Source organism: Oncorhynchus masou, chromosome 28, assembly GCF_036934945.1.
Source record: "Oncorhynchus masou masou isolate Uvic2021 chromosome 28, UVic_Omas_1.1, whole genome shotgun sequence".
Taxonomy (NCBI): domain Eukaryota; kingdom Metazoa; phylum Chordata; class Actinopteri; order Salmoniformes; family Salmonidae; genus Oncorhynchus; species Oncorhynchus masou.
Genome location: NC_088239.1, coordinates 69,330,012 through 69,357,199, shown reverse-complemented (window position 1 = coordinate 69,357,199; position 27,188 = coordinate 69,330,012). Strand labels below are relative to the sequence as shown.

Here is a 27,188-nt window from a genome sequence, read left to right as displayed (position 1 = left end):
CATGTCCATTCAGAAACTTTGTCATGGAAAATATGAATGTTGTTTCCAACTCCCAATCAGCAACTGCGGTAAATCCTACTGCATAATGAAATTTGAGATTGCCGAAAGGCCAGTCTCTTTGGCAATGACAAGGAGTGGCAAGGAGTGGAATGTAAGCTAAAGAGACTGGTACCCAGGCTAACTCCAGTGTGCTCTAAACAGCTGCTATAAAGAGTAGGACTCATGACCTTGTTTTGTGGGGCACCACTACAGCTAACACCACACCTGGGTCCTATTTGGGAGAAATATACCGAGGAGAAAAGGAGAGGAGCAACAACATTGTGTAAATGAAGTGCTGTGTTGAGATATTGCTTCTGTTTTTATCCATGCAGGTTAACAGGTTTTTTTGCACCTCATATTGAGCCTTTAAAATGATGTTGTGTTGGAGGAATGGTGGGGCAAGAAAGAGAGAGAGAGAGCGTGCGTATCTGCGTGTGTACTGTGTAGGTTTGTATGTATGTTTAGATTAACAATTAGAGCGTTTCATAGTCAAATGTACAGGGTTACAGATGTATTACAGGATACAGTGTAATTCTTGAACTCTGAGCTCCAAAAATGCAGGACATATTAACAACTGTGGCAATGATACATTTACATTGTGGTGGAAGCAGGGGGGGAGCAGCAGGGGGCGGCAGGAGGGAGACAGCAGTGGGAGCAGGTTGCTGACTAGTTGTGGTTATTCAGCAGTCTGATGGTCTGGAGATGGTCTTACAGTTCCTGCCATGATGCTCTTGTACTGCCTGTGTCTGAGTGATGGAAGCAGGGAGAACAGGACATGGCTTGTGTGGCTCGGGTCCCTGATGATATTCTTGGCCTTCCTGTGATACCTGGTATTGTAAGTGTCCTGGAGGGCAGACAGTGTGCACCCAATGGTGCGTTTGGCTGAGTGTACCACCCTCTGTAGCACCTTGTGGTCCGTGGCAGTGGAGATGCCATACCAGGCTGTGATGCAGTTCGTCAGTATGCTCTCGATGGTGCTCCTGTAGAACACTGTAAGGGCCCTCGGGAACAGGCCAGATTTCTTCAGCATCCTGAGGTTGAAGAGTCGCTGTCTTCTTTACCACGGTGTCCGTGTGGTTTGAACATTTCAGCTCCTCTGAAGTGTGTACGTCAAGAAACGTGAAGTGGTCCCATGCTGTCAGAGTGCCTGCCTCTTCCCTGTAGGCCATCTCGTTTTTGTTGGTATTCAGGCCTACTGCTGTTGTGTCGTCAGAGAATTTGATGATGGAGTTGGAACTGTGTGTGGCCACGCAGTCGTGGGTATATAGGGAGTACAGGAGGGGACTGAGTACGAACCCTAGTGGGGCCCTCGTGTTGAGAATCAGTGTCGAGGAGGTAATGTTGCCTATCTTCACCGTCTGGAGGTGCCCCGTCAGGAAGTCCAGGACCCAGTTGCATAGGGAGGAGTTCAGTCCCAGGGCCGTTAGCTTTGTGGTGAGCTTAGAGGGCACTATATTATTGAAGGCTGATCTGTAGTCAATGAACAGCATCCTCACATGTGTATTCCTTTTGTCCAGGTGGGTAAGGGCAGTGTTCAGTTCATTGTCGATTGCGTCGTCCGTGGATCTGTCAGGGGTATCGGCGAATTGGAGAGGGCTGAGTGTGTCGGGGAAGGAGGAGGTGATATGGTCTTTGACTAGCCTCTCGAAGCACTTCATGAAGTGTGTCTGTGCTTGTGTGTGTGTGTGTGTGTGTGTGTGCTTGTGTGTGTGTGTGTGTGTGTGTGTGTGTGTGCGTGTGTGTGTGTGTGTGCTTGTGTGCGTGTGTGCGTGTGTGCGTGTGTGCGTGTGTGCGTGTGTGCGTGTGTGTGTGTGTGTGTGTGAAATGTGTAGTTACTCACTGCTCTGTGAGGTTGCTGATGTATTCCTTTGTAGAGTTGTCCTCCAGTAGGTCCATCAGTAGAGAGTAGGTCTGGTTGGAGGCCATGAATGCCTTGGTAGCTATAGACTCTATATGACCAGACATCTCTGTGTGGCTGACAGATAGAGAGAAAAACAGATAGGGTATTAGATATATGGGCCTGACAACCACACCTGGGTTCAAATTGTGTTTGCTTGACTTCAGCTTGGTTGATCTTGTCTGCCGCAATGGAACTGAATAGAACCAAAAATGCAAGCCCAAACCCTGCCCTCCTGGCACTCCAGGCAGGTTTGATGAAACGCTTTCAATTATTTGACAAAAAAACAACTGGTCTGCTGAGGAGAAATCAAATGGATTCCAGCTATTGAGTTAATCTCTCCATTTCCTCTCCCTAGACTTAATGTATTACTTCTGCATAATAAGCTTTTGTATTGTTGTCATTGATTGAGGGTGTCTGTGGCAGGCCAGCCATTGTGCGATTGACAGATGGAAGAGGCAGGGCCTACATTAGGGGAGATGACCTTTGTTTGCCATAATTGGCCACTTAAAGTCTATTGAACTCCACTGACTTACCTTTTCATAAGGACCTCTGATTGGTTCACCGCTGAGTTCCATCGGTTGGGCACCGGTGGCACCTCGAAAGGAATGACCTTTGGAAAAGCATAGAAAAAATGAATGAAAGCGTGCAGAGGTGGCAGGCTAGCAGACAAAAGTAAACTGTCTAAGGACAAGGTGCTACACATGCTCTGGATGGGATGTGACGTCAGTTGATTTAAAACCTGAATCGTGACCATGCACAGTTATTAGCTAACCTTACATGACCCCAGGACCAGTGTTAAACTCACAGAAAGTAGACTGACTCAATAAAGTCATTTCAGAAAGTCATACTGAAGGCTCCAACTACAGCACATATTCACTCACTAACGTATACAGAGTTAATGTTTCCATTTGTAAGTCCTAGTGCATAAATGTTGACTATTTCACTGTGTGACATTTCCTTTGAGAAAGTGCTAATAAAATAGAGGAAAGTGAATCACAGTATATGACACGCAAAGATGTTCTCTTCCTATTTCAGAGCCGTTCTGCCTGTTAATGTGGAACTGCAATGCTCTGGCTCCAGGCTTGCACACACACACTCACACACACACACACACACACACACACAGCCAAAACAAGCACTCTCATTTCCCCAAAACCACATAACATGGCAGCCATATTCATAATAGATTCCAAGCTGCTGCTAGTGAGCATGGAGCGACTGGGAAAAGCTTGAGCTGTGGGTGCAGAACAAATTGTTCATTTCATTTGAGCGTCACTCAGAGAAACTGTGTGCTCTCTCTCTGCGGTAGGGATATGGAGCTTCAGAGGGAGAAATACTGCACTTTAGCCATCACTGTGGATCAATACATTACACCTCTACTGAATCATCAGTATCCTTCCCAGGATAAAAATGGCAAAATACTTGAAATGGACAAATGACTATCGACCTCGTCAACATATATTGTGTGAACTCTACTGTATACGTGTGAACTCTACTATGTACGTGTGAGCTCTACTGTATACATTAATGTATGATACTGCTTATTATAATAAGATAAACTAGAGTTATGACTGCTTCAAATGACTTAACAGCAGGCATCGATGTGTCAGAGACAGTGGCTGTGTCCCAATAAAATCCCCTTTCTACTGAAATGTGCACACGTTCAGTACTTCCCACAAACACAATAGCCTTGGATTGGTGGAGGCATGGCTAGTGTGAGTTTCCACCATATTTCTCATGCCAGTCATTTACTTTAAAATCAGTGAAGGGAAGTGAACAAGTGCACACTTTGAAAGGAAGGAGAAATACAGATGTAGGATCTTAATTTGACCATCCTGTTTCAGAATTTAATAATTGTAGTGTATTTGAGGTTTAACATTTCTACTTTGAAATTTCAGACATAATTTTCCCTTACGAAAAATGGCTCAACCCCTACAAAAATGTTGATGAATTAAAATAATTTTAATTCACATTTCCTGTTGCTGTAGGATTATTTCCTGGCTGTAGCAAACTGGCTCAAATTAAGATCTGACATCTGTAATTAGGACATAGCCAAAGTGAGAGTAAATGTCCCACTGACCATGTTGTCCAGGTCCAGTGTTGCCTGCTTCAGCTGTGTCTGTGCACTTCTGACCACTGATAGAGCGTCACCAAGGGTACTACACAATGTTCTCCGCCCGTCCTCCTTCCCCTTCTCCTTTTTCTCCTCCGCCTGCTCTTCTTCCATGCTGGCACTACAGTTCATAGCTGGAGTAACATTGTGCAGCTGGGCTGAGAGAGTGTGTGTAGACATCTCCATGAGAGCAAACTGTTTAACCAAGGCTTCCTTTGCCTCTGCAGAGAAACAGAAAAACACTGATGTGATAGAAAAACACACAGCATGGATGGTTAAATGGATCCTTTTGATTCTATTTCAATGTTATTGTTATTTAGGACAGAAGTACTGCCAGCCCCTTTATAGTAGGACATTGTAGTGGAACTGTTGCCTTTGATTTGATTTGATATTATTTATTTTTTAAATCTTTATTTAACTCGTCAAGTCAGTTAAGAACAAATTATTATTTACTATGACGGCCTACATATGATCATGGATTGCATGTGGTCAGTCGTCAATTCAGACTGAATTCACTGTTTGTGCTAAAAAAGCTCTCTGTATGTTCGGGTGCCTTTGGTTATTGTTGTAGCTTTATGGTTAAGTTGTTTATTGCAGTGTGCCTCGCTGGTGTGACCTTCTGGCTCTATCTGTGAGTGGAGGGTGTTTACTGCATCCTCTGTGGGATGTTATCCTGCGTTTGTGTGTTTGTCTCTCTCTCTCTCTCACTCTCGCGTGCGCACTCTCTCTCTGTATATGTGTGTGTGTGTGTGTGCGTGCGTGTATGTACAGTACCAGTCAAAAGTTTGGACACACCTACTCATTCAAGGGTTTTTCTTAATGTTTACTATCTTGAAGGAGTTCCCACATATGCTGAGCACTTGTTGTCTGCTTTTTCTTCGCTCTGTGGTCCAACTCATCCCAAACCATCTCAATTGGGTTGAGATCGGGGGATTGTGGAGGCCAGGTCATCTGATATAGCACTTCATCACTCTCCTTCTTGGTCAAATAGCCTTTACACAGCCTGGAGGTGTGTTGGGTCATTGTCCTGTTGAAAACAAATGATAGTCCCACTAAGCACAAACCAAATGGCATGGCGTATCGTTGCAGAATGCTTTGGTCGTCAGGCTGGTTAAGAGTGCCTTGAATTCTAAATAAATCACATACAGTGTCACCAGCAAAGCACCACCACACAATCACACCTCCTCCTCCATGCTTCACGGTGGGAACCACACATACGGAAATCATACGTTCACCTACTCTGCGTCTCACAAAGACACAGTGGATGGAACAGAAAATCTCAAATTTGGACTCATCAGTCCAAAAGACAGATTTCCACTGGTCTAAAATCCATTGCTCATGTGTTTTGGCCCTAGCAAGTCTCTTATTCTTATTGGTGTCCTTCAGTGGTGGTTTCTCTGCAGCAATTCAACCATGAAGGCTTGATTCACACAGCCTCCTCTGAACAGTTGATGTTGAGATGAGTCTGATACTTGAACTATGTAAAGTATTTATTTGGCCTGCAATCTGAGGTGCAGTTAATCCTGATGAATTTATCCTCTGCAGCAGAGGAAACTCTGGGTCTTCCTTTCCTGTGACGGTCCTCATGAGAGTCAGTTTCATCATATCACTTGATGGTTTTTGCAACTGCACTTGAAGAAACTTTCAAAGTTCTTGAAATGTTCTTCATTGACTGACCTTCATGTCATGAAGTAATGATAGACAAATGATAGACTGTAATTTCTCTTTGCTTATTTGAGCTGTTCTTGCCATAATATGGACTTGGTCTTTTACCAATTAGGGCTATCCTTCTGTATACCACCCTTACCTTGTCACAACACAACTGATTGGCTCAAACGCATTAAGAAGGAAAGAAATTCCATAAATGAACTTGTAACAAAGCAAACCCGTTAATATAAATGCATTCGGAGTGACTACCTCATGAAGCTGGTTGAGAGAATACTAAAAGTGTGCAAAGGGTGGCTACTTTGAAGAATCTCAAATCTTAAATATATTTTGATTTGTTTAACACTTTTTTGGTTACTACAGAGCAGTGTAGCCTTTTTAACATTGTGGCGGTGTACCAGCTTGCTGTGGGGAACGGTCAGACAGACATAATCCTGATTAGAGTTCTCATCATAATGAAGAAGAGGGATTCAAAATTCGCTAGCTGCATGTCTGTCATACAAACAGGGATTAAGACGGTCACACACAGTCCTGCCTGCTATGAACTGTATTGTTGGAATTTAGCCTCCATTCGATCTATGTCAATGAGCCTGTAAGCCTTTTATGGTACTTTTTCCCCTCTGCTCATAAGATAATGAGAAAGTCAGCAAGTGTGGAGAGAAGATTGTAAGGCTGGTTGACTCCTGATTCATGCTGATTCTGTCTCTTTCCATCCCATTATGTTTGGTTTTATCATTATATTGTTGTGTTACATCTTTAACAATGTCAATCTGAACAGAGTCAGCTAGGCACGGACAGTCATTCCGGGTGCAGCTTGGTGTCCACTATTCTAGGTATACTAGACAGTCTAGTATGGGATAGCATGATGGTATTGTTATCTACAGTATGAGCTAGGCCATGTGTCAGGTATAATGGCCAAATAGGAGCACAGTGGTAAACAGCATTGGCAGTCAGATTTCTGCTGATATGTCCTGACTGGTTGAATGAAAATTACAAACTGTTAGAATGTTTTCTGATTGGTTGTGTGGAATGAGTGGGTGGCTGATGATTGGTTACCTTGGATAGCCAGGAAGTCCTCCAGCGCATTGGGCAGGCTGTCCTCCCCCTGATGCCCACGCTCGTGATGCTGTCGCTCGTGAAGCTGTCGCATGTGATACTCCCGCACATGATGGGGGTTCCCGTAGCCACTCCGGCAGTCGAAGCGTGCTAGGAGATTCTCCAAATGCTGCAGCCGAGCATTCAGCCTCCCTGCCTGTATAGGAAAACACCAGAACAGCAGACAATGGAGGATTTGTGGGAGAGATTGTCAATGATAAAAAAAAAATAAAGCCAGGCCTCTGTGATTAAACACATTCCTGGCTGGGGTGCCAAACACGCTCAGAGTAGGCAACGAGCTGGCTCAAACTGTGTGTGAGTGTATGTGTGTGTGTCGCTGCTAAGCACTAGCAGGTGAGCAGGTTGGTGGAGATGGCACTCCTTTACTCCTGAGTGGCACAGCGGTCTAAGGCACTTCATCTCAGTGCAAGATGTCACTACAGTCCCTGGTTCAAATCCAGGCTGTATCACATCCGGCCGTGATTGGGAGCCCCATAGGTGGTGCACAATTTGCCCAGTGTTGTCTGGGTTTTTGCTGGGGTAGGATGTCATTGTAAATAAGAATTTGTTCTTAACTGACTTGCCTAGTTAAATAAAGGTTAATTTACAAAAAGTATAATAATACCCTTTCATTTATTCACTGCAGCCCCCCATAGGTCAAATCACAGTTCTTAATCTAGGCCAAGTACTACAATTAGGCTACTCACAATATAAGACAATAGTGTATCTTGTGTTTTAAATTCGCCTTCATACAGCACAAGTGAGGAAAGGAAAGAATTTCTCCCTGTTTCTTTACTGTCCCTCTATCTCTCTCCACCCCCTTTTTTCTCTGCTGTCTTTAGAAGGGATGAAGGTGTGCAGAAAGCCAGCAGTGAGAGAGAGAGAAGAAGAGATGAGAGAGAAAACACAAACTACTTTAGCAAGAGCAAGTATACTTTACAGAAACTACAACATTCTGCTATTAGATTTGCCTGCAGAGAGCAGCCACTGTATAGAGTCTGGAACAATCTGTATGGGACATGTATTTGGTGCTAATCTCTGGAGACATGAGAAATAAACTGGATCATTAAAGCAACTGTCTGCTATCCAAATGGCACCCTGTTCCCTATATAGTGCAGTGCACTACTTTTCACCATTTGGGATGCAGTCAGCGTCTATTTCTGTAGCTGTTTTTGTATCAGTGACTTCACATTGACTTCAGTCTGATTTATTATTTATCTTGGTTTTTGAAGAGGCCAGATGGCCACCATTGTTAGACTACAAACACACCCTTGGGTAGGAGTGTTAATAGACTTACTAAATGTTGTTTTGGAGCAAATTTCATTATGCAATGGCGATGGGTCAATAACAACAGCGGGGGGAGGGGGGGGGGGGGTATAAGGGGCCTCGTATATGTGAAATGTTTTTCTGGGTTTTATAGTGAAGACATTTACAGTAATTTAACTGTGCCAGTGAGCAAGGGGGGGGGGGGGGTTACAAATACTCTCATGAGTGCCAGGTAAAGGTAGGTAAGACCTTTAACTATGATGGCTGTGCCCTAAGTAACATGCAAGGGAGCGGGTCGAGAGCTTCGAGTTGCTCGTCCCTCCTCCAAATCACTAAGGGCTTAAAATGGTCCACACACGCACAGACGTGAAGAAGGTGTGACAGTGCCTCTTACCCCTCTAGTTACTGCCCTTGTTATCATGGAGGTGCTTTCCTTGAGCATGATATGCCGGCATAGAGGTGGAGGGCCAAGACCATGCAGGATCTTAAAGACAAGGCTTGCATCTACATACTGCTTGAAGCTATCCAACCTGAATAAATTATGTTTTTGGATGATGTAGTAGGCTTGATTACCAACAATGACAGATCAGCCTACAGGTTGGAGGTGAGGGCCCTGGATGTGTGGTGCCAGGAAAATAACCTCTCCCTCAACGTCAACAAAATGAAGGAGCTGATCGTGAACTTCAGGGAACAGCAGAGGGAGCACGCCCCAATATCCACATCGACGGGGCCGCAGTGGAGAAAGTGAAAAGCTTCAAGTTCCTTGGCGTACATACAGTATTACTGACATTCTGAAATGGTCCACCCACACAGACAGTTTGGTGAAGAAGGCGCAACAGCGCCTCTTCAACCTTAGGAGGCTGAAGAAATTTGGTTTGGACCCTAAGACCCTCACAAATATTTACAGATGCACAATTGAGAGCATCCTGCCGGGCTATATTACTGCCTGGTACAGCAACTGCACCACCTGCAGGGTTCTCCAGAGGGTGGTGCGGTCTGCACCACGCACCACCGGGGGCACACTGACTGCCTTCCAGGACATCTACAGCACCCGATGTCACAGGAAGGCCAAAAAGATTTTCAAGGACATCAACCACCCGAGCCACTGCCTGTTCACCCCGCTACCATACAGAAGGCGAGGTCAGTACAGGTGCATCAAAGCTGGGAAAGAGACTGAAAAACAGCTTCTATCTTAAGGCCATCAGACTGCTAAATAGCCATCACTAGCCGGCTCCCACCCGGTTACTCAACCCTGCACCTTAGAGGCTGCTGCCCAATACACATAGACATGGAATCACTGGTCACTTTAATAATAGAACACTAATCACTTTAATAATGTTTACATACAGCTTTACTCATTTCATATGTATATACTGTATTCTATTCTACTGTATGTTAGTCAATGCCACTCCGACATTGCTCGTCCTAATATTTAGATATTTTGTAATTCCATTATTTTAGAACAGCACCGCCCTCGATTGCATGGCGCTACAGAGGGTGTTGCGGACAGCCCAGTACTTCACTGGGGCCGAGCTACCTGCCATCCAGGACCTCTATATCAGGTGGGGAGAAAGGAAGGTCAGGAAAATCATGAAAGCCTCCAGCCATCCAAGCCATATACTGTTCTCTTTGCTCCGCATGGCAAGCGGTACCGGTGCATCAGGTTCTGACACCAACAGGCTCCTGAACAGCTTCTATCCCCAAACCACAATACTGCTAAACAGCTAACAAAATGGCTACACTGACTATCTGAGTTAACCCTTGTATTTATTTTTAAGATGGCTAGTCAACATACCCCTATACATACTGTATCTACCTCTATCACGTCAGTATCCCTGCCAATTGTAAATATGGTATTGGAACTGAGCCTGTATATAGCTTTTACTTTCTCGTGTTATTGCATATTTTTATTTCTTGTGTGTTTTTGTTGTATCATATTTTATTTTTAGTACTATATTGATATTGATTACTGCTTAGTTGGGATTAGAGCTTGCAAGAAAGGTATTTCCCTGTACTTGGGCATGTGACATCAAAACCTGAAACAAACTCAGCCACCATGCCACAGAGAGGCCCAGATAGCTTGCAGCTAGTGTGGGAGAAACAACCGATGGGAGAAATGACCGGAAGGAGAATTGGTGATTTCAGAGGGGGTTAGACTACTAAGCTTGAGTGGCAGGTTTGATGAGAGGGGCGGCCAGATGAACAGGGTGGGTGACTTGAAAGCGTGCATTCAGATTCACAGATTCTATTTCCAGTATTGATTGAGATATATTCCTGTATAATGATATGGCCTCTTAGTGGCTTAAAGCCTCATGTGTCCCATCTTAATAGCACCCTCTAGTAGCTCATAGCCTCGTGTCTCATCTTAGTAGCACCCTCTAGTAGCTTATAGCCTCATGTCTCATCTTAGTAGCACCCTCTAGTAGCTCATAGCCTCATGTCTCATCTTAGTAGCACCCTCTAGTAGCTCATAGCCTCGTGTCTCATCTTAGTAGCACCCTCTAGTAGTTTATAGCCTCGTGTCTCATCTTAGTAGCACCCTCTAGTAGCTCATAGCCTCATGTCTCATCTTAGTAGCACCCTCTAGTAGCTTATAGCCACATGTCTGATCTTAGTAGCACCCTCTAGTAGTTTATAGCCTCATGTCTCATCTTAGTAGCACCCTCTAGTAGCTCATAGCCTCGTGTCTCATCTTAGTAGCACCCTCTAGTAGCTTATAGCCTCGTGTCTCATCTTAGTAGCACCCTCTAGTAGCTTATAGCCACATGTCTGATCTTAGTAGCACCCTCTAGTAGTTTATAGCCTCGTGTCTCATCTTAGTAGCACCCTCTAGTAGTTTATAGCCTCGTGTCTCATCTTAGTAGCACCCTCTAGTAGTTTATAGCCTCGTGTCTCATCTTAGTAGCACCCTCTAGTAGTTTATAGCCTCGTGTCTCATCTTAGTTGCACCCTCTAGTAGCTCATAGTCTCGTGTCTCATCTTAGTAGCACCCTCTAGTAGTTTATAGCCTCATGTCTCATCTTAGTAGCACCCTCTAGTAGCTTATAGCCTCATGTCTCATCTTAGTAGCACCCTCTAGTAGTTTATAGCCTCATGTCTCATCTTAGTAGCACCCTCTAGTAGCTTATAGCCTCATGTCTCATCTTAGTAGCACCCTCTAGTAGTTTATAGCCTCATGTCTCATCTCAGTAGCATCCTCTAGTAGCTTATAGCCTCATGTCTCATCTTAGTAGCACCCTCTAGTAGCTTATAGCCTCGTGTCTCATCTCAGTAGCACCCTGTAATAGCTCATAGCCTCGTGTGCCTTATCCTAGTTTTGTGAAAACAAAACATTATGTGCTGAGCCCAGCCCTGCTGAGCCCATCTTACTACTTATTTTGGCTGATAAATACTAAAGATTTGGAAATTCAGTGTTTGTGACTATTTATCCATGCAACATAACTGTAACAATTTACTAACTTTAAATGTGGCATGAACACAACCACTCATGATGTTTTCATCGGATTGTCAAACAAATCACTTTAGAAGTAAGTTACATTCGCACTTTCATCCAAAATAACTCCAGCATCCGAACAGTGCACTGTAACTATCTCACCCCAGAATGCATCTGAGAGAGCAAAACAGAACCCCTCTTACTATACATGTATCTGATGCTTTCTGGTCAAAAAGAGTATAGCAGACAGACAGGAGCAACACTCTTACCTGCTCCTTGACTAGCCCATAGCAGACGTGGCACTCCTCACACTGGTGTGTGGCTTTGTTGTGGAAGTAGTTGAGCTCACATTGGTCACACTTGTACCCCACGAAGCCCTGGCGGCAGGGACAGGTGCCGTTGGTGTGGCACTGCATGGAGCTGGAACCCATTGGGTCGCAATTACAGGCTGAGAGGAACAGGGGGAGGCAGGGGTGGAGAGAAGGACAGGGGGAGGCAGGGGTGGAGAGAGGGACAGGGGCAGGGGTGGGGTGGAGAGGGACAAGGGGAGGCAGGGGTGGAGAGAGGGACAAGGGGAGGCAGGGGTGGAGAGAGGGACAAGGGGAGGCAGGGGGAGAGAGGGACAAGGGGAGGCAGGGTGGAGAGAGGGACAGGGAGAGAGGGATATGGGGAGGCAGGGGACAACGAGAGACAGGGGTGGAGAGCAGGGGTGGAGAGAGGAGAGGGGGAGGCAGGGGTGGAGAGAGGGACAGGGGGAGGCAGGGGTGGAGAGGGGACAGGGGGAGGCAGGGGTGGAGAGAGGGACAAGGGGAGGCAGGGGTGGAGAGAGGGACAGAGGGGAGGCAGGGGTGGAGAGAGGGACAGGGGAGGCAGGGGTGGAGAGAGGGACAGGGGGGAGGCAGGGGACAACGGGAGGCAGGGGTGGGAGAGGAGAGAGGGACAGGGGGGAGGCAGGGGGAGGCAGGGGTGGAGAGAGGGACAGGGGGAGGCAGGGGTGGAGAGAGGGACAGGGGGAGGCAGGGGTGGAGAGAGGGACAAGGGGAGGCAGGGGTGGAGGCAGGGGGACAAGGGAGAGGGGTGGAGGGACAAGGGGGAGGCAGGCAGGGTTGGAGATAGGGACAAGGGGAGGCAGGGTTGGAGAGAGGACAAGGGGAGGCAGGGTTGGAGAGGGAGGGGGGTGGAGAGAGGGACAAGGGGAGGCAGGGGTGGAGAGGGGACAGGGGGAGGCAGGGGGGTGGAGAGAGGGACAGGGGAGGCAGGGATGGAGAGAGGGATAGGGGGAGGCAGGGGTGGGGTGGAGAGAGGGACAAGGGGAGGCAGGGGTGGAGAGAGGGACAAGGGGAGGCAGGGGTGGAGAGAGGGACAAGGGGAGGCAGGGTTGGAGGGGGGGAGGCAGGGATGGAGAGGGACAAGGGGACAAGGGGGACAAGGCAGGGGTGGAGAGAGGGACATGGGGAGGCAGGGGTGGAGAGAGGGACAAGGGGAGGCAGGGGTGGAGAGAGGGACAGGGTTGGGGTGGAGGGGGAGGCAGGGGTGGAGAGAGGGGAGGGGGGACAAGGGGGAGGCAGGGGTGGAATTAGGGACAACGAGAGAGGGGGTGGCAGAGAGGGGGGGGTGGAGAGGACAAGGGGAGGCAGGGGTGGAGAGAGGGACAAGGGGAGGCAGGGGTGGAGAGAGGGACAAGGGGATGCAGGGGAGGCAGGGTGGAGAGAGGGACAAGGGGAGGAGGCAGGGTGGAGAGAGGGACAAGGGGGAGGCAGGGGTGGAGAGAGGGGGGGACAAGGGGAGGCAGGGTTGGAGAGAGGGACAAGGGGAGGCAGGGGTGGAGGGAGAGGGACAAGGGGAGGCAGGGGTGGAGAGAGGGACAAGGGGAGGCAGGGGGAGAGAGGGACAAGGGGAGGCAGGGTGGAGAGAGGGACAAGGGGGCAGGCAGGGGAGTGGAGATTAGGGACAAGGGGAGGCAGGGGGTGGAGAGAGGGACAACGAGAGGCAGGGGTGGAGAGAGGGACAAGGGGAGGCAGGGTTGGAGAGAGGGACAAGGGGAGGCGGGGTTGGAGAGAGGTACAAGGGGAGGCAGGGGTGGAGAGAGGGACAAGGTGAGGCAGGGATGGAGAGAGGTACAAGGGGAGGCAGGGGTGGAGAGAGGGACAAGGTGAGGCAGGGATGGAGAGAGGGACAAGGAGGCTGGATTGGTTGGAGGCTAGATTGGTTGTTGAAGAATTAGACATTGCATGTGGGGAGGCGGGTTACATTTCTAACTTCTTATTGTTATCAGAATGACTTGTTTTAGCACGTTTTTAGATGGACAATGTCTTAGTGTTTGCACATAAGGACAAGGTTCCAGCCCCAATCAAACATTGTTATCAGGACTTGTTTTAGCACGTGATAGTTACCATCTGCAGCCCCGTGCAGGAGAAAACCATAGAAGCCCATAGGACATGTGCTGCACAGCCGCCCCTCCAGTCCCAGCTGACACACACACTGGCCTGTGATTTGGTGGCAAGCCATGGATGATGAGCCAATGGGGTTACAGGTGCACCTAAGAAATGCAGAATGTGATTCATATAACACTTACTAATGAAAGGAAACAGAACCACTGCATTTCTAGGTATGGAACCATAGATATATAATAATGACTATTCTAATTTAGCAATACGGCCCAAGAGGGTGTTGTATATGGTCAATATACCACGGCTCAGGTCTGTTCTTAGACACGACACAGCCCCAGAGGTACCTTATTGCTGTTATAAACTGGTTACCAACATAATTAGAGCAGTAAAATCATATCCTTGGTATACGGTCTGATATATAAGTGCATCAAAGCCATATAACAGCTTCTATCTCAAGGCCATCAGACTGTTAAACAGCCATCACTAACATAGAGAGGCTGCTGCCAACATACAGACTAAAACCACTGGCCTCTTTAATAAATAGGTTTAATAATGGTATCACTAGACACTTTAATCATGTTTACATATCCTATATTACTCATCTCATATGTATATACGGTATTTTATACCATCTATTGCATCTTGCCTATGCCGCATGGCCATCGTGCATCCATATGTTTATATGTACATATTCTGATTCCATCCCTTTACATTGTGTGTATAAGGTAGGTTGTGAATTTGTTAGATATTACTGCACTGTCAGAACTGGAAGCACAAGCATTTCGCTAGACTTGCATTACATTTGCTAACCATGTGTATTTGACTAATAAAATTGGATTTGATTTGATTTGCTATACCACAGCTGTCACAGCTGGGGGGCAAGCAGTGGTTAGAGCGTTGGACACCGGAAGGTTGTGATTAAACCCCGAGCCGACAAGGTACAAATCTGTCGTTCTGCCCCTGAACAGGCAGTTAACCCACTGTTCCCAGGCCGTCATTTAAGAATGTGTTCTTAACTAAAATAAAAAAGGTTACAAAATTTAAAAAAAAAAAAAAAAAAAAAAAAAAAATTAACTTGTAAGTTTGGATAAGAGCGTTGCTAAATGACTTAAATGTAAATGTAAATGTCTGTCAGACAACCAGCATTCAGGGCTCGAACCACCCAGTTTATCATTGATAATAATGACTAATTCTATTTCTATGATCAGAACCAATTTTAGAGTCAGAATACATAACAAAAGAACCATATAGAAGATTCCAGAATTGCTTTAGGATTTCCTGTACCTCTCACAGCCTACTCCAGACTGCAGGTTGAAGAAGCCCACCTCGCACTGACCACAGTCTCGCCCGGTTACATGACTAAGGCACAGACAACTTCCTGTCTGGGGGTCACAGTCCTCCAACGACCCAGAAGTCCCTGCAGGACTGCAGCCGCAGCCTGGGAGAAGACACAACCACACGTCAACGTCATGTCAAACACACAAAAAACACATGTAAATCACATAACCTCACATCAAATACTGTATCAAAAATTATAGTAGCCTAAACGAAAGCATTATCAAAACAGAACACAAATCCAACAAAGTATGCAAATGGTACACGTCATACACATCATCCAAACAGTACACTAAACACAGTGTCACAAATGAAAGTCAAACACTGAAGCTTATTCTTCTATCAATGTTGTGGCAATTGTATATTTCCCGTCCTCTGTCCATTCACTATTTGCTATTCATTCACTCAATCTTCTATTCCTTCTCTCTATCCTTCACTCTACCGTCTAGACAGGGTTAAAGTAAAATAACCTCTCTCTCTGTCGGGCGTGTCCTGTCTGCCCTGCCTGGCTTTGTGTTATCTAGGACAGTGCAGAGACAGAGGAGACCATCTACTGTACATGTACATAGTACTTCAATCAATCAATCAATCAATCACCTAACCAAACCCACATGAACATATTGCCTCAACCAATCACCCCAACTACACCGACTCGGTACCGGTACTCCTTGTATACAGCCTCGGTACCGGTACTCCTTGTATACAGCCTGTATAAAGCCTCATTATTGTTATTTTATTGTGTTACTCTTTTCTTTTGTTACTATTTTCTTTTCATCCATTTGCAAATGTTCTTAATTTTTAAGTGCATCGTTGGGAAAGGGGGGGAGTAAGTAAGCATTTCACGGTAAAGTATACACTTGTGGTAATCGGGTTAGAGGCATGTGACAAATAAAATGAGATGTTATTTGAATGACTGAGCAGAGCAGACAGACATGGTTGAGACGTCCCAACTGGCACACTGCACACTAAAAACATACATGTTGTATTGTCACATGGACTGGATAGGTGCAGTAAAATGTGTTGTTTTACAGGGTCAGCCATGTTAACACTGCGTCCCTGGAGGAAATTAGGGTTAAGGTCCTTGCTCAAAGGTCAAATCGACAGGTTTCATCTTGTCAGCTCAGGTACTCAAACCAGCGACCTTTCAGTTTCAGGCCCAACACAATAACCACTAAACTTCCTGCCGCCCTAAAGGCTCTATGGGCACAGGTCAAAAGTAGTGCACTATATATGGAATAGGGTGCCATTTGGAATGCAGAATACAGTAGAGAGGGTCACAAGTCTCCCTGACTCACTGTCTCCTTCCACACACACACACACACACACACACACACACACACACACACACACACACACACACACACACACACACACACACACACACACACACACACACACACACACACACACACACACACACACACACACACACACACACACACACACACACACACACACACACGCACACACACACAGGAAAATATGGCTGCCCCTCACACCCCACAGATACTGTAGGCAGGGGTGAAAGTAGACACTCCGGGTAGCCATTTGATTAGCAGTCATATGGGTTTGGGAAACAAGCTGTGCCGGAGCCTTTTGTACCAATTGACGTGCGGTAGCAGAGAGAACGGACTGTGACATGGTTGACTGGAGTCCTTGACAATTCATAGGGGCTTCCCCTGACACCGCCTGGTAAAGATGTCCTGGATGGCATGGAGTTCGGCCCCAGTGATGTACTGGGCCATATGCACTACCCTCTGTAGCGCCTTGCCGTCGGATGCCGAGCAGTTGCAATACCAAGCGGTGTTGCAGCCAGTCAAGATGCTCTCAATGGTGTAGCTGTCAAACTTTTTGAGGATCTGAGGGCCCATGCCGACTGTATTCACCGTCCTGAGGGGGAAGACGCTTTGTCGTGCCCTCTTTGCGACTGTGTTGGTTCCTGGGGTTGTAGATGGAACATCTCTGTTGTTATAGGCTAGTGGGGGACACAGACATCTCAGAACATCTCTGTTGCTATAGGCTAATGGGGGACACAGACATCTCAGAACATCTGTTGCTATAGGCTAGTGGGGGACACAGACATCTCAGAACATCTCTGTTGTTATAGGCTAGTGGGGGACACAGACATCTCAGAACATCTCTGTTGCTATAGGCTACTGGGGACACAGACATCTCAGAGCATCTCTGTTGCTATAGGCTACTGGGGGACACAGACATCTCAGAACATCTCTGTTGCTGTAGGCTACTGGGGGACACAGACATCTCAGAACATCTGTTGCTATAGGCTACTGAGGGACACAGACATCTCAGAACATCTCTGTTGCTGTAGGCTACTGGGGGACACAGACATCTCAGAACATCTGTTGCTATAGGCTACTGAGGGACACAGACATCTCAGAACATCTCTGTTGTTATAGGCTAGGGGGGGACACAGACAACTCAGAACATATGTTTCTATAGGCTACTGAGGGACACAGACATCTCAGAACATCTCTGTTGCTATAGGCTACTGGGGGACACAGACATCTCAGAACATCTGTTGCTGTAGGCTAGTGGGGGACACAGACATCTCAGAACATCTCTGTTGCTATAGGCTACTGGGGGACACAGACATCTCAGAACATCTCTGTTGCTATAGGCTACTGGGGGACACAGACATCTCAGAACATCTGTTGCTATAGGCTACTGAGGGACACAGACATCTCAGAACATCTCTGTTGCTATAGGCTACTGGGGGACACAGACATCTCAGAACATCTCTGTTGTTATAGGCTAGTGGGGGACACAGACATCTCAGAACATCTCTGTTGCTATAGGCTACTGGGGGACACAGACATCTCAGAACATCTCTGTTGTTATAGGCTACTGGGGACACAGACATCTCAGAACATCTCTGTTGCTATAGGCTACTGGGGGACACAGACATCTCAGAACATCTCTGTTGTTATAGGCTACTGGGGGACACAGACATCTCAGAACATCTCTGTTGTTATAGGCTAGTGGGGGACACAGACATCTCAGAACATCTCTGTTGCTATAGGCTACTGGGGGACACAGACATCTCAGAACATCTGTTGCTATAGGCTACTGGGGGACACAGACATCTCAGAACATCTGTTGCTATAGGCTACTGGGGGACACAGACATCTCAGAACATCTGTTGCTATAGGCTACTGGGGGACACAGACATCTCAGAACATCTCTGTTGCTATAGGCTCATCTGAGAACATCTGTTGCTATAGGCTACTGGGGACACAGACATCTCAGAACATCTCTGTTGTTATAGGCTACTGGGGACACAGACATCTCAGAACATCTCTGTTGCTATAGGCTACTGGGGGACACAAACATCTCAGAACATCTGTTGCTATAGGCTACTGGGGGACACAGACATCTCAGAACATCTGTTGCTATAGGCTACTGGGGGACACAGACATCTCAGAACATCTGTTGCTATAGGCTACTGAGGGACACAGACATCTCAGAACATCTCTGTTGCTATAGGCTACTGGGGGACACAGACATCTCAGAACATCTGTTGCTATAGGCTACTGGGGGACACAGACGTCTCAGAACATCTGTTGCTATAGGCTACTGGGGGACACAGACATCTCAGAACATCTGTTGCTATAGGCTACTGAGGGACACAGACATCTCAGAACATCTCTGTTGTTATAGGCTAGTGGGGGACACAGACATCTCAGAACATCTCTGTTGCTATAGGCTACTGGGGGACACAGACATCTCAGAACATCTGTTGCTATAGGCTACTGGGGGACACAGACATCTCAGAACATCTGTTGCTATAGGCTACTGGGGGACACAGACATCTCAGAACATCTGTTGCTATAGGCTACTGGGGGACACAGACATCTCAGAACATCTGTTGCTATAGGCTACTGGGGGACACAGACATCTCAGAACATCTGTTGCTATAGGCTACTGGGGGACACAGACATCTCAGAACATCTGTTGCTATAGGCTACTGGGGGACACAGACATCTCAGAACATCTGTTGCTATAGGCTACTGGGGGACACAGACATCTCAGAACATCTGTTGCTATAGGCTACTGGGGGACACAGACATCTCAGAACATCTGTTGCTATAGGCTAGTGGGGGACACAGACATCTCAGAACATCTGTTGCTATAGGCTACTGGGGGACACAGACATCTCAGAACATCTGTTGCTATAGGCTACTGGGGGACACAGACATCTCAGAACATCTGTTGCTATAGGCTAGTGGGGGACACAGACATCTCAGAACATCTGTTGCTGTAGGCTACTGAGGGACACAGACATCTCAGAATATCTCTGTTGCTGTAGGCTACCGGGGGACACAGACATCTCAGAATATCTCTCTCTCTACATTTGTGTATGTTCCTTCTCTTCCTCCCTGTACCTCTGTGTCTCTATTTCTCTTTCTCTCTATTTATCACACTCTTGTTCTTTCTTTCTATCTCAATCTGTACCTCTCTCTTTCTTTATGTCTCACTCTCATAACCCTACAGTAACCTAATCCTCCAAGTATCTTCATGTTTATCAGGATAAAACTTGCTGATAAGAAAATGTACTCTTTCTACTAACAAAATACAGTAGTTGGAAGGTCAACTGATCAGGGCAGCCTGCTCTCTGCATCTTTCCCAGAACCCCTTTTAAGTGACACCATTACCTTATACAGATGAATAAAGATACAGAATCTGTAGGTCTATGACTGCTATTCACTCTAAGAGAGCCTCTAAAACTAAGTGTTCTCCCACTTTACAACCACTCCAACGCCACTTCAGTCCCTGTGGAGTTCCTAATGGCACTTCTAACCACCTAACTCTAAGGAAGACTCTTTGAGCTCCACCTGAAATCTTTTGTTCCACCTGAAATCTTTTGGACATAAAAGCAATGTTGAGGAAATCTTATTTGACTCAGAAAAGGATACATATATGATAGGTGATATATACAAAACCATGCAGAAAGACTATCCAACTGATAATCTCTTAGAAAAAAAAGATAAACTATTGGAATCAAGAATTCTAAATAACTGATTATAGGCACAAGATCGAGGGAGTGTTGGAACAAAAGTAGTGAAATGACCGTTAACGAAAATGTACGCTCAATCCAGTATAAAATAATGTATAGAATGTATTATACAAGAGACTAAATTCACATGTTCTACAGCACAACGGCAGAGTCATGTGTAAAGTATAAAACTAAGAAGGACTCAATAATCTATGCCTTCTGGGAACGCTATAAAGTCCAAAAGTTATGGGCGGGGTTAGAAAGCTGGCTGTCAGAAGTTTTACGATGTAAGTTTACTTTTAATCCGTCTATCTGCATATTTCAAGACATGGAATATGAGGGTGAGGTGACCATCATTTTCTTGTCAATGATTTTGAAAAAACGTCTACTTAAAAACTAGAAATCCAATGCTCCTCCATCACTACAACAGTGGATGAATCAAATATATTTTTATTGAAATATTGAAAAGGTCTGGGCTATGGAGAAAAATAGAACAGTACATTTTGATACCATATGGCATGGAGTGCTACAAGCACTGGAAAGATCCAGGGATGAAGGATGAGGGGGAGTGTGGTTGTGAGATATACATGATGTGTATGGTTGTGGTGGGAACACGTGGGTCTGAACAGGTCTGATGTCATTGATGTTTGTAGAAATGTGTGTGTTTGTTTGTTTATGTATGTATTTTCCTGAGCATTCCATCCGTATGCTATCAAGAATCTTTAGACTCGTTAGAATGGTGAGAATTGCTCAAATCCAGGTGATAAATCAGTAAGAGGAAAGCACTTTCAAAACCCTCAAGAAGCGCTCATTATGAAGGCACACTGACACCCACACATAAAGGACAAGTACACAGATACACAAACACACAATATAACACACTAACACACTTTGAAATGTACAGACTCACACATTCAGATACATGTCACCATATTTCTAATGCATTCTTCATTTAAAATGTCTTCGATGTAAAGACCCCTGTTTTGGGGACCTGCGTGGTTCTGGCACCTGTTCCAACCAACATTTTAGCTTAGAAAACGATCTGTGGACACTAGACGGAAATGGCTTGCAATGAGCGGTAGCCCTGACGCTCACAGACACAGGGACATGTCTCTTTTGCCTGTACGAAGCAGGGATGTGCCTCCTACCCTTTAATTCACTCTTCCGACTGTCCATGAACTGCTGGCTGAACCTTACATCACAGCCACTGGAACCCTTACATCATAACGCAGCAGGAGAGTGGTTTCGTCACGGTAGCAGATTCAGAGATCGATTTATAGCCAGTAATCTAAAATAATGAATAGATTTTAAACCCCCAATTTTTTGTTTGTTTGTCATAGACAGACAAGATTAATATGGGGCGAGTCCAGGAAGCTAAACTAGAGCTCTGTGAGATGTTGACAACGTTGGGGCGGATGTTTTGATCAAGAGAGACCATTAGAAAACACTGTATGTACATTTTCTCTGACACTAAATATACAAATATACAAATAATATGTATTTTACAGTTAGAAAGAAGGTGAAATCTTATACTTAGTCGTTTGATTATTCTTCATTTATAAAAAAAATTAAGTTATTTCAAGCCTTATTCTTACAGTTTTGTTGAATAGGAAATACATTATATAACATTTTTTATATTTTCATATTTTTTATCATATTTGTACTTTGTACTTGAGTTTGTGTTCTCAAAAGTTCTCAAAACTACACCTCAGCAATTTATAACTATTTTTTACCCCAAAGGTGAGATTTTAACCATTCTTGGAGTCTGGATCATTAGTAGTTAAAAAATTACTTTTGGGGATTATGTAGATTACATTTTCCATGACATTTAGTTACATTTAAGATGTAAAATTGTATATTTCCCCTTAATTAAAAACCTGTATCTCTAACCCAACCCTATATACACCCTTCCCAAGTTTCCACACTCACGTTTGCACTTCTGGGCCACAGTGCGGTCCAGGGCGTCCCCATAGTAACCTTGTCGGCAGCGTTGGCAATGGTCTCCCTCGGTGTGTCCCAGGCACTTCAGGCAACAGCCCGTCATGTGATCACACACGCCCAGCGCGTTGGGGTCCACATTATCGTTACAGTCGCAGTTCTCACACGGTTGAACCGGCCCTGACCGGCCCAGGGGGTCGCCGTGGAAACTGTCCTCGCACATCTCGCATCTGATGCCTGTGGAGAGAAGGTGTGTGTGTGTATGTGCATGTGTATATGTGTGTTTGTGTGTGTGTCGGGGGGTGACAGGTGACAGGTTTTTTGATAGGTGAGTTATGGATGATGTTGGGCTGGAGGGTTTGGGGGCCATTTTCATTTCAACCTAAATGAATATCTGGTAATGAAATTCTGGAAATGAATGAATGGCCCAAACCTGACAAAGGAATATGGACATTTTAATTCAAACACTGTGCTCTACATGATAGGATCATGACTAATTTTATCAAGACAGTGAGGACACCAGTACAGGTTTTATTAAAAATCTGTCAGCCAATTTGTGTAAATCTGCTTCACTGAGCAAGCAATGAACTCAATGGCTGTGTCCTAAAAGGCAACCTATTCCCTACATATTGCACTACTTTAGAATAGAGTCCAAGCTCTGGTCAAAAGTAGTGCACTGTATAGGAAATAGTTTGCAATTTGGGATGCAGCCCAGTTTAACGCGGGTGAGGTCTGCTCATCGTGGGAAAATGGAATGGTTTGTTCCCATTATCCAACATCTACCAGTCATGTAATATGATCTCAGCTCACCCCTCTGTCCTGAAGGGCAGTTGGTACAGACCACCTCTCCCGTGCTCATTTGAGCACAGCTGGTACGGTCCGGGCAGGGGCAAGGTCTGCAGTCATTGGGCGTGCCAATCAACGCATTACCATAGTAACCGCCCAGACAACGCTCGCAGGTTGGTCCTGTGGTGAAGTCGATACACACACACACACCTGGAGTAGAGAGAGGAGAGGAGGCAGTTACAACACACACACCTGGAGTAGAGAGATGAGAGGAGGCAATTACAACACACACACCTGGAGTAGAGAGAGAAGAGGAGGCAGTTACAACACACACACCTGGAGTAGAGAGAGGAGAGGAGGCATTTACAACAGACACACACCTGGACAAGAGAGAGGAGAGGAGGCATTTACAACACACACACCTGGACTAGAGAGAGGAGAGGAGGCAGTTACAACACAAACACCTGAACTAGAGAGAGGAGAGGAGGAATTTACAACACACACACACACCTGGACGAGAGAGAGGAGAGGAGGCATTTACAACACACACACCTGGACTAGAGAGAGGAGAGGAGGCATTTACAACAGACACACACCTGGACTAGAGAGAGGAGAGGAGGCATTTACAACAGACACACACCTGGACTAGAGAGAGGAGAGGAGGCATTTACAACACACACACACCTGGACGAGAGAGAGGAGAGGAGGCATTTACAACACACACACATGGACTAGAGAGAGGAGAGGAGGCAGTTACAACACACACACCTGAACTAGAGAGAGGAGAGGAGGCATTTACAACACACACACACCTGGATGAGGGAGAGGAGAGGAGGCATTTACAACACACACACCTGGACTAGAGAGAGGAGAGGAGGCATTTACAACACACACACATGACTAGAGAGAGGGAGGAGGCATTTACAGCACACACACCTGGACTAGAGAGAGGAGAGGAGGCAGTTACAACACACACACCTGAACTAGAGAGAGAGAGGAGGCATTTACACACACACACACCTGGACGAGGGAGAGGAGAGGAGGCATTTACAACACACACACCTGGACAAGAGAGGAGGAGGCATTTACAACACACACACACACCTGAACTAGAGAGAGGGAGGAGGCATTTACAACACACACACCTGGACGAGAGAGAGAGGAGGCAGTTACAACACACACACCTGAACTAGAGAGAGGAGAGGAGGCATTTACAACACACACACACCTGGACGAGAGAGAGAGGAGAGGAGGCATTTACAACACACACACCTGGACTAGAGAGAGGAGAGGAGGCAGTTACAACACAAACACCTGAACTAGAGAGAGGAGAGGAGGATTTACAACACACACACACCTGGACGAGAGAGAGGAGAGGAGGCATTTACAACACACACACCTGGACTAGAGAGAGGAGAGGAGGCATTTACAACACACACACACACACCTGGACGAGAGAGAGGAGAGGAGGCATTTACAGCACACACACCTGGACTAGAGAGAGGAGAGGAGGCAGTTACAACACACACACCTGAACTAGAGAGAGGAGAGGAGGCATTTACAACACACACACACCTGGACGAGGGAGAGGAGAGGAGGCATTTACAACACACACACACCTGGACAAGAGAGAGGAGGCATTTACAACACACACACATGAACTAGAGAGAGGGGAGGAGGCATTTACAACACACACACCTGGACGAGAGAGAGGAGAGGAGGCAGTTACAACACACACACCTGAACTAGAGAGAGGAGAGGAGGCATTTACAACACACACACACCTGGACGAGAGAGAGGAGAGGAGGCATTTACAACACACACACCTGGACGAGAGAGAGGAGAGGAGGCAGTTACAACACACACACACCTGGACGAGAGAGAGGAGAGGAGACAGTTACAACACACACACCTGGACGAGAGAGAGGAGAGGAGGCATTTACAACACACACACCTGGACTAGAGAGAGGAGAGGAGGCATTTACAACACACACACCTGGACTAGAGAGAGGAGAGGAGGCATTTACAACACACACACACACCTGGACGAGAGAGAGGAGAGGAGGCATTTACAACACACACACCTGGACTAGAGAGAGGAGAGGAGGCAGTTACAACACACACACCTGAACTAGAGAGAGGAGAGGAGGCATTTACAACACACACACACCTGGACGAGGAAGAGGAGAGGAGGCATTTACAACACACACACCTGGACTAGAGAGAGGAGAGGAGGCATTTACAACACACACACACACCTGGACGAGAGAGAGGAGAGGAGGCATTTACAGCACACACACCTGGACTAGAGAGAGGAGAGGAGGCAGTTACAACACACACACCTGAACTAGAGAGAGGAGAGGAGGCATTTACAACACACACACACCTGGACGAGGGAGAGGAGAGGAGGCATTTACAACACACACACACCTGGACAAGAGAGAGGAGAGGAGGCATTTACAACACACACACCTGAACTAGAGAGAGGGGAGGAGGCATTTACAACACACACACCTGGACGAGAGAGGAGAGGAGGCAGTTACAACACACACACCTGAACTAGAGAGAGGAGAGGAGGCATTTACAACACACACACACCTGGCCGAGAGAGAGGAGAGGAGGCATTTACAACACACACACCTGGACGAGAGAGAGGAGAGGAGGCAGTTACAACACACACACACCTGGACGAGAGAGAGGAGAGGAGACAGTTACAACACACACACCTGAACTAGAGAGAGGAGAGGAGGCAGTTGCAACACACACACCTGAACTAGAGAGAGGAGAGGAGGCAGTTACAACACACACACCTGGACTAGAGAGAGGTGAGGAGGCAGTTACAACACACACACCTGGACTAGAGAGAGGAGAGGAGGCAGTTACAACACACACACACCTGGACTAGAGAGAGGAGAGGAGGCAGGAACTAGAGAGAGGAGAGGAGGCATTTACAACACACACACCTGGACTAGAGAGAGGAGAGGAGGCATTTACAACACACACACCTGGACTAGAGAGAGGAGAGGAGGCAGTTACAACACACACACACCTGGACGAGAGAGAGGAGAGGAGGCATTACAACACACACACCTGGACTAGAGAGAGGAGAGGAGGCAGTTACAACACACACACCTGAACTAGAGAGAGGAGAGGTGTCATTACAACACACATCACACCTGGGCTTTCAGAGGAGACTCAGGCATTTACAACACACACACACCTGGACAAGAGAGAGGAGGCATTTACAACACACACACATGAACTAGAGAGAGGAGGAGGAGGCATTTACAACACACACACCTGGACAGATCCAGGAGAGGAGGCAGTTACAACACACACACCTGCCACTAGAGAGAGGTGAGGAGGCATGTTACAACACACCAAACACACCTGGACTTCAGACAGCAGAATGGAAGAGGCATTTACAACACACAACCTGGACTAGGAGAGGAGAGGAGGCACTACAATACAAACACCTGAACTAGAGAGAGACCAACACACCACCGGACAGAGAGCTAGAGAGAGGAGGCATTTACAACAAATACACACCTGGACTAGAGAGAAAGACTTTACAACAGACACACACCTGGACTAGAGAGACGAGATAATCATATTTATTATGTCCACAAACAAACTGGACGAAATGCAGGATGTCTTTAAACACACACACCTGGACTAGAAGGGCTGTATGTAGCAGTTACAACACACTTCACCTGAACTAGAGAACTTTTTGTAATCAGGCAATTACAACACATGGTCTGAAATCGTGGATAAAAATTGAAAACATCCAATATACAACATCACACACCTGGACTAGAGGAGTCCCAGAGGAGGCATTTACAACACACACACACACCTGGATTTGGAGAGGTAGGAGGCATTTACAGCACACACTTTTACCTGGACTAGCCTAGTTTAAACACACACACCTGAACTAGAGAGTTTATTTTAAAATAATCATATACACACACCTAAAAACAACAATGACAAAAGAGCAGACATTGAGGTTTTACAACACACACACATGAACTAGAGAATTACAGGCATTTACAACACAACACCTGGACGAGAGAGAGGAGAGGAGGCAGTTACAACACACAAACCTGAACTAGAGAGAGGACATCTGGTTTCCATGGTTACACACACACCTGGAATTAATCACTTTTGACCAGGAATAGTTTTCTCACTGTCTTTAAATAGAGAGAGGAGAGGAG

At 46.3% G+C, this 27,188-nt stretch overlaps 1 protein-coding gene across 1 annotated transcript in view; it reads right to left on the bottom strand.

The window, feature by feature from the left end:
- The window catches only part of LOC135518155 (laminin subunit gamma-3-like), a 230,514-nt gene that overhangs the window by 19,213 nt on the left and 184,113 nt on the right, over positions 1–27,188 (bottom strand). Inside the window, exons 13-21 of the mRNA XM_064943080.1 lie at positions 22,999–23,184; positions 22,180–22,425; positions 15,186–15,339; positions 13,905–14,050; positions 11,781–11,959; positions 6,774–6,969; positions 4,020–4,273; positions 2,473–2,549; positions 1,880–2,014 (exon numbers count right to left, since the gene is read on the bottom strand). Coding sequence (XP_064799152.1) covers positions 1,880–2,014; positions 2,473–2,549; positions 4,020–4,273; positions 6,774–6,969; positions 11,781–11,959; positions 13,905–14,050; positions 15,186–15,339; positions 22,180–22,425; positions 22,999–23,184 — 1,573 coding nt within the window. The remainder of the gene's footprint in view (positions 1–1,879; positions 2,015–2,472; positions 2,550–4,019; positions 4,274–6,773; positions 6,970–11,780; positions 11,960–13,904; positions 14,051–15,185; positions 15,340–22,179; positions 22,426–22,998; positions 23,185–27,188) is intronic.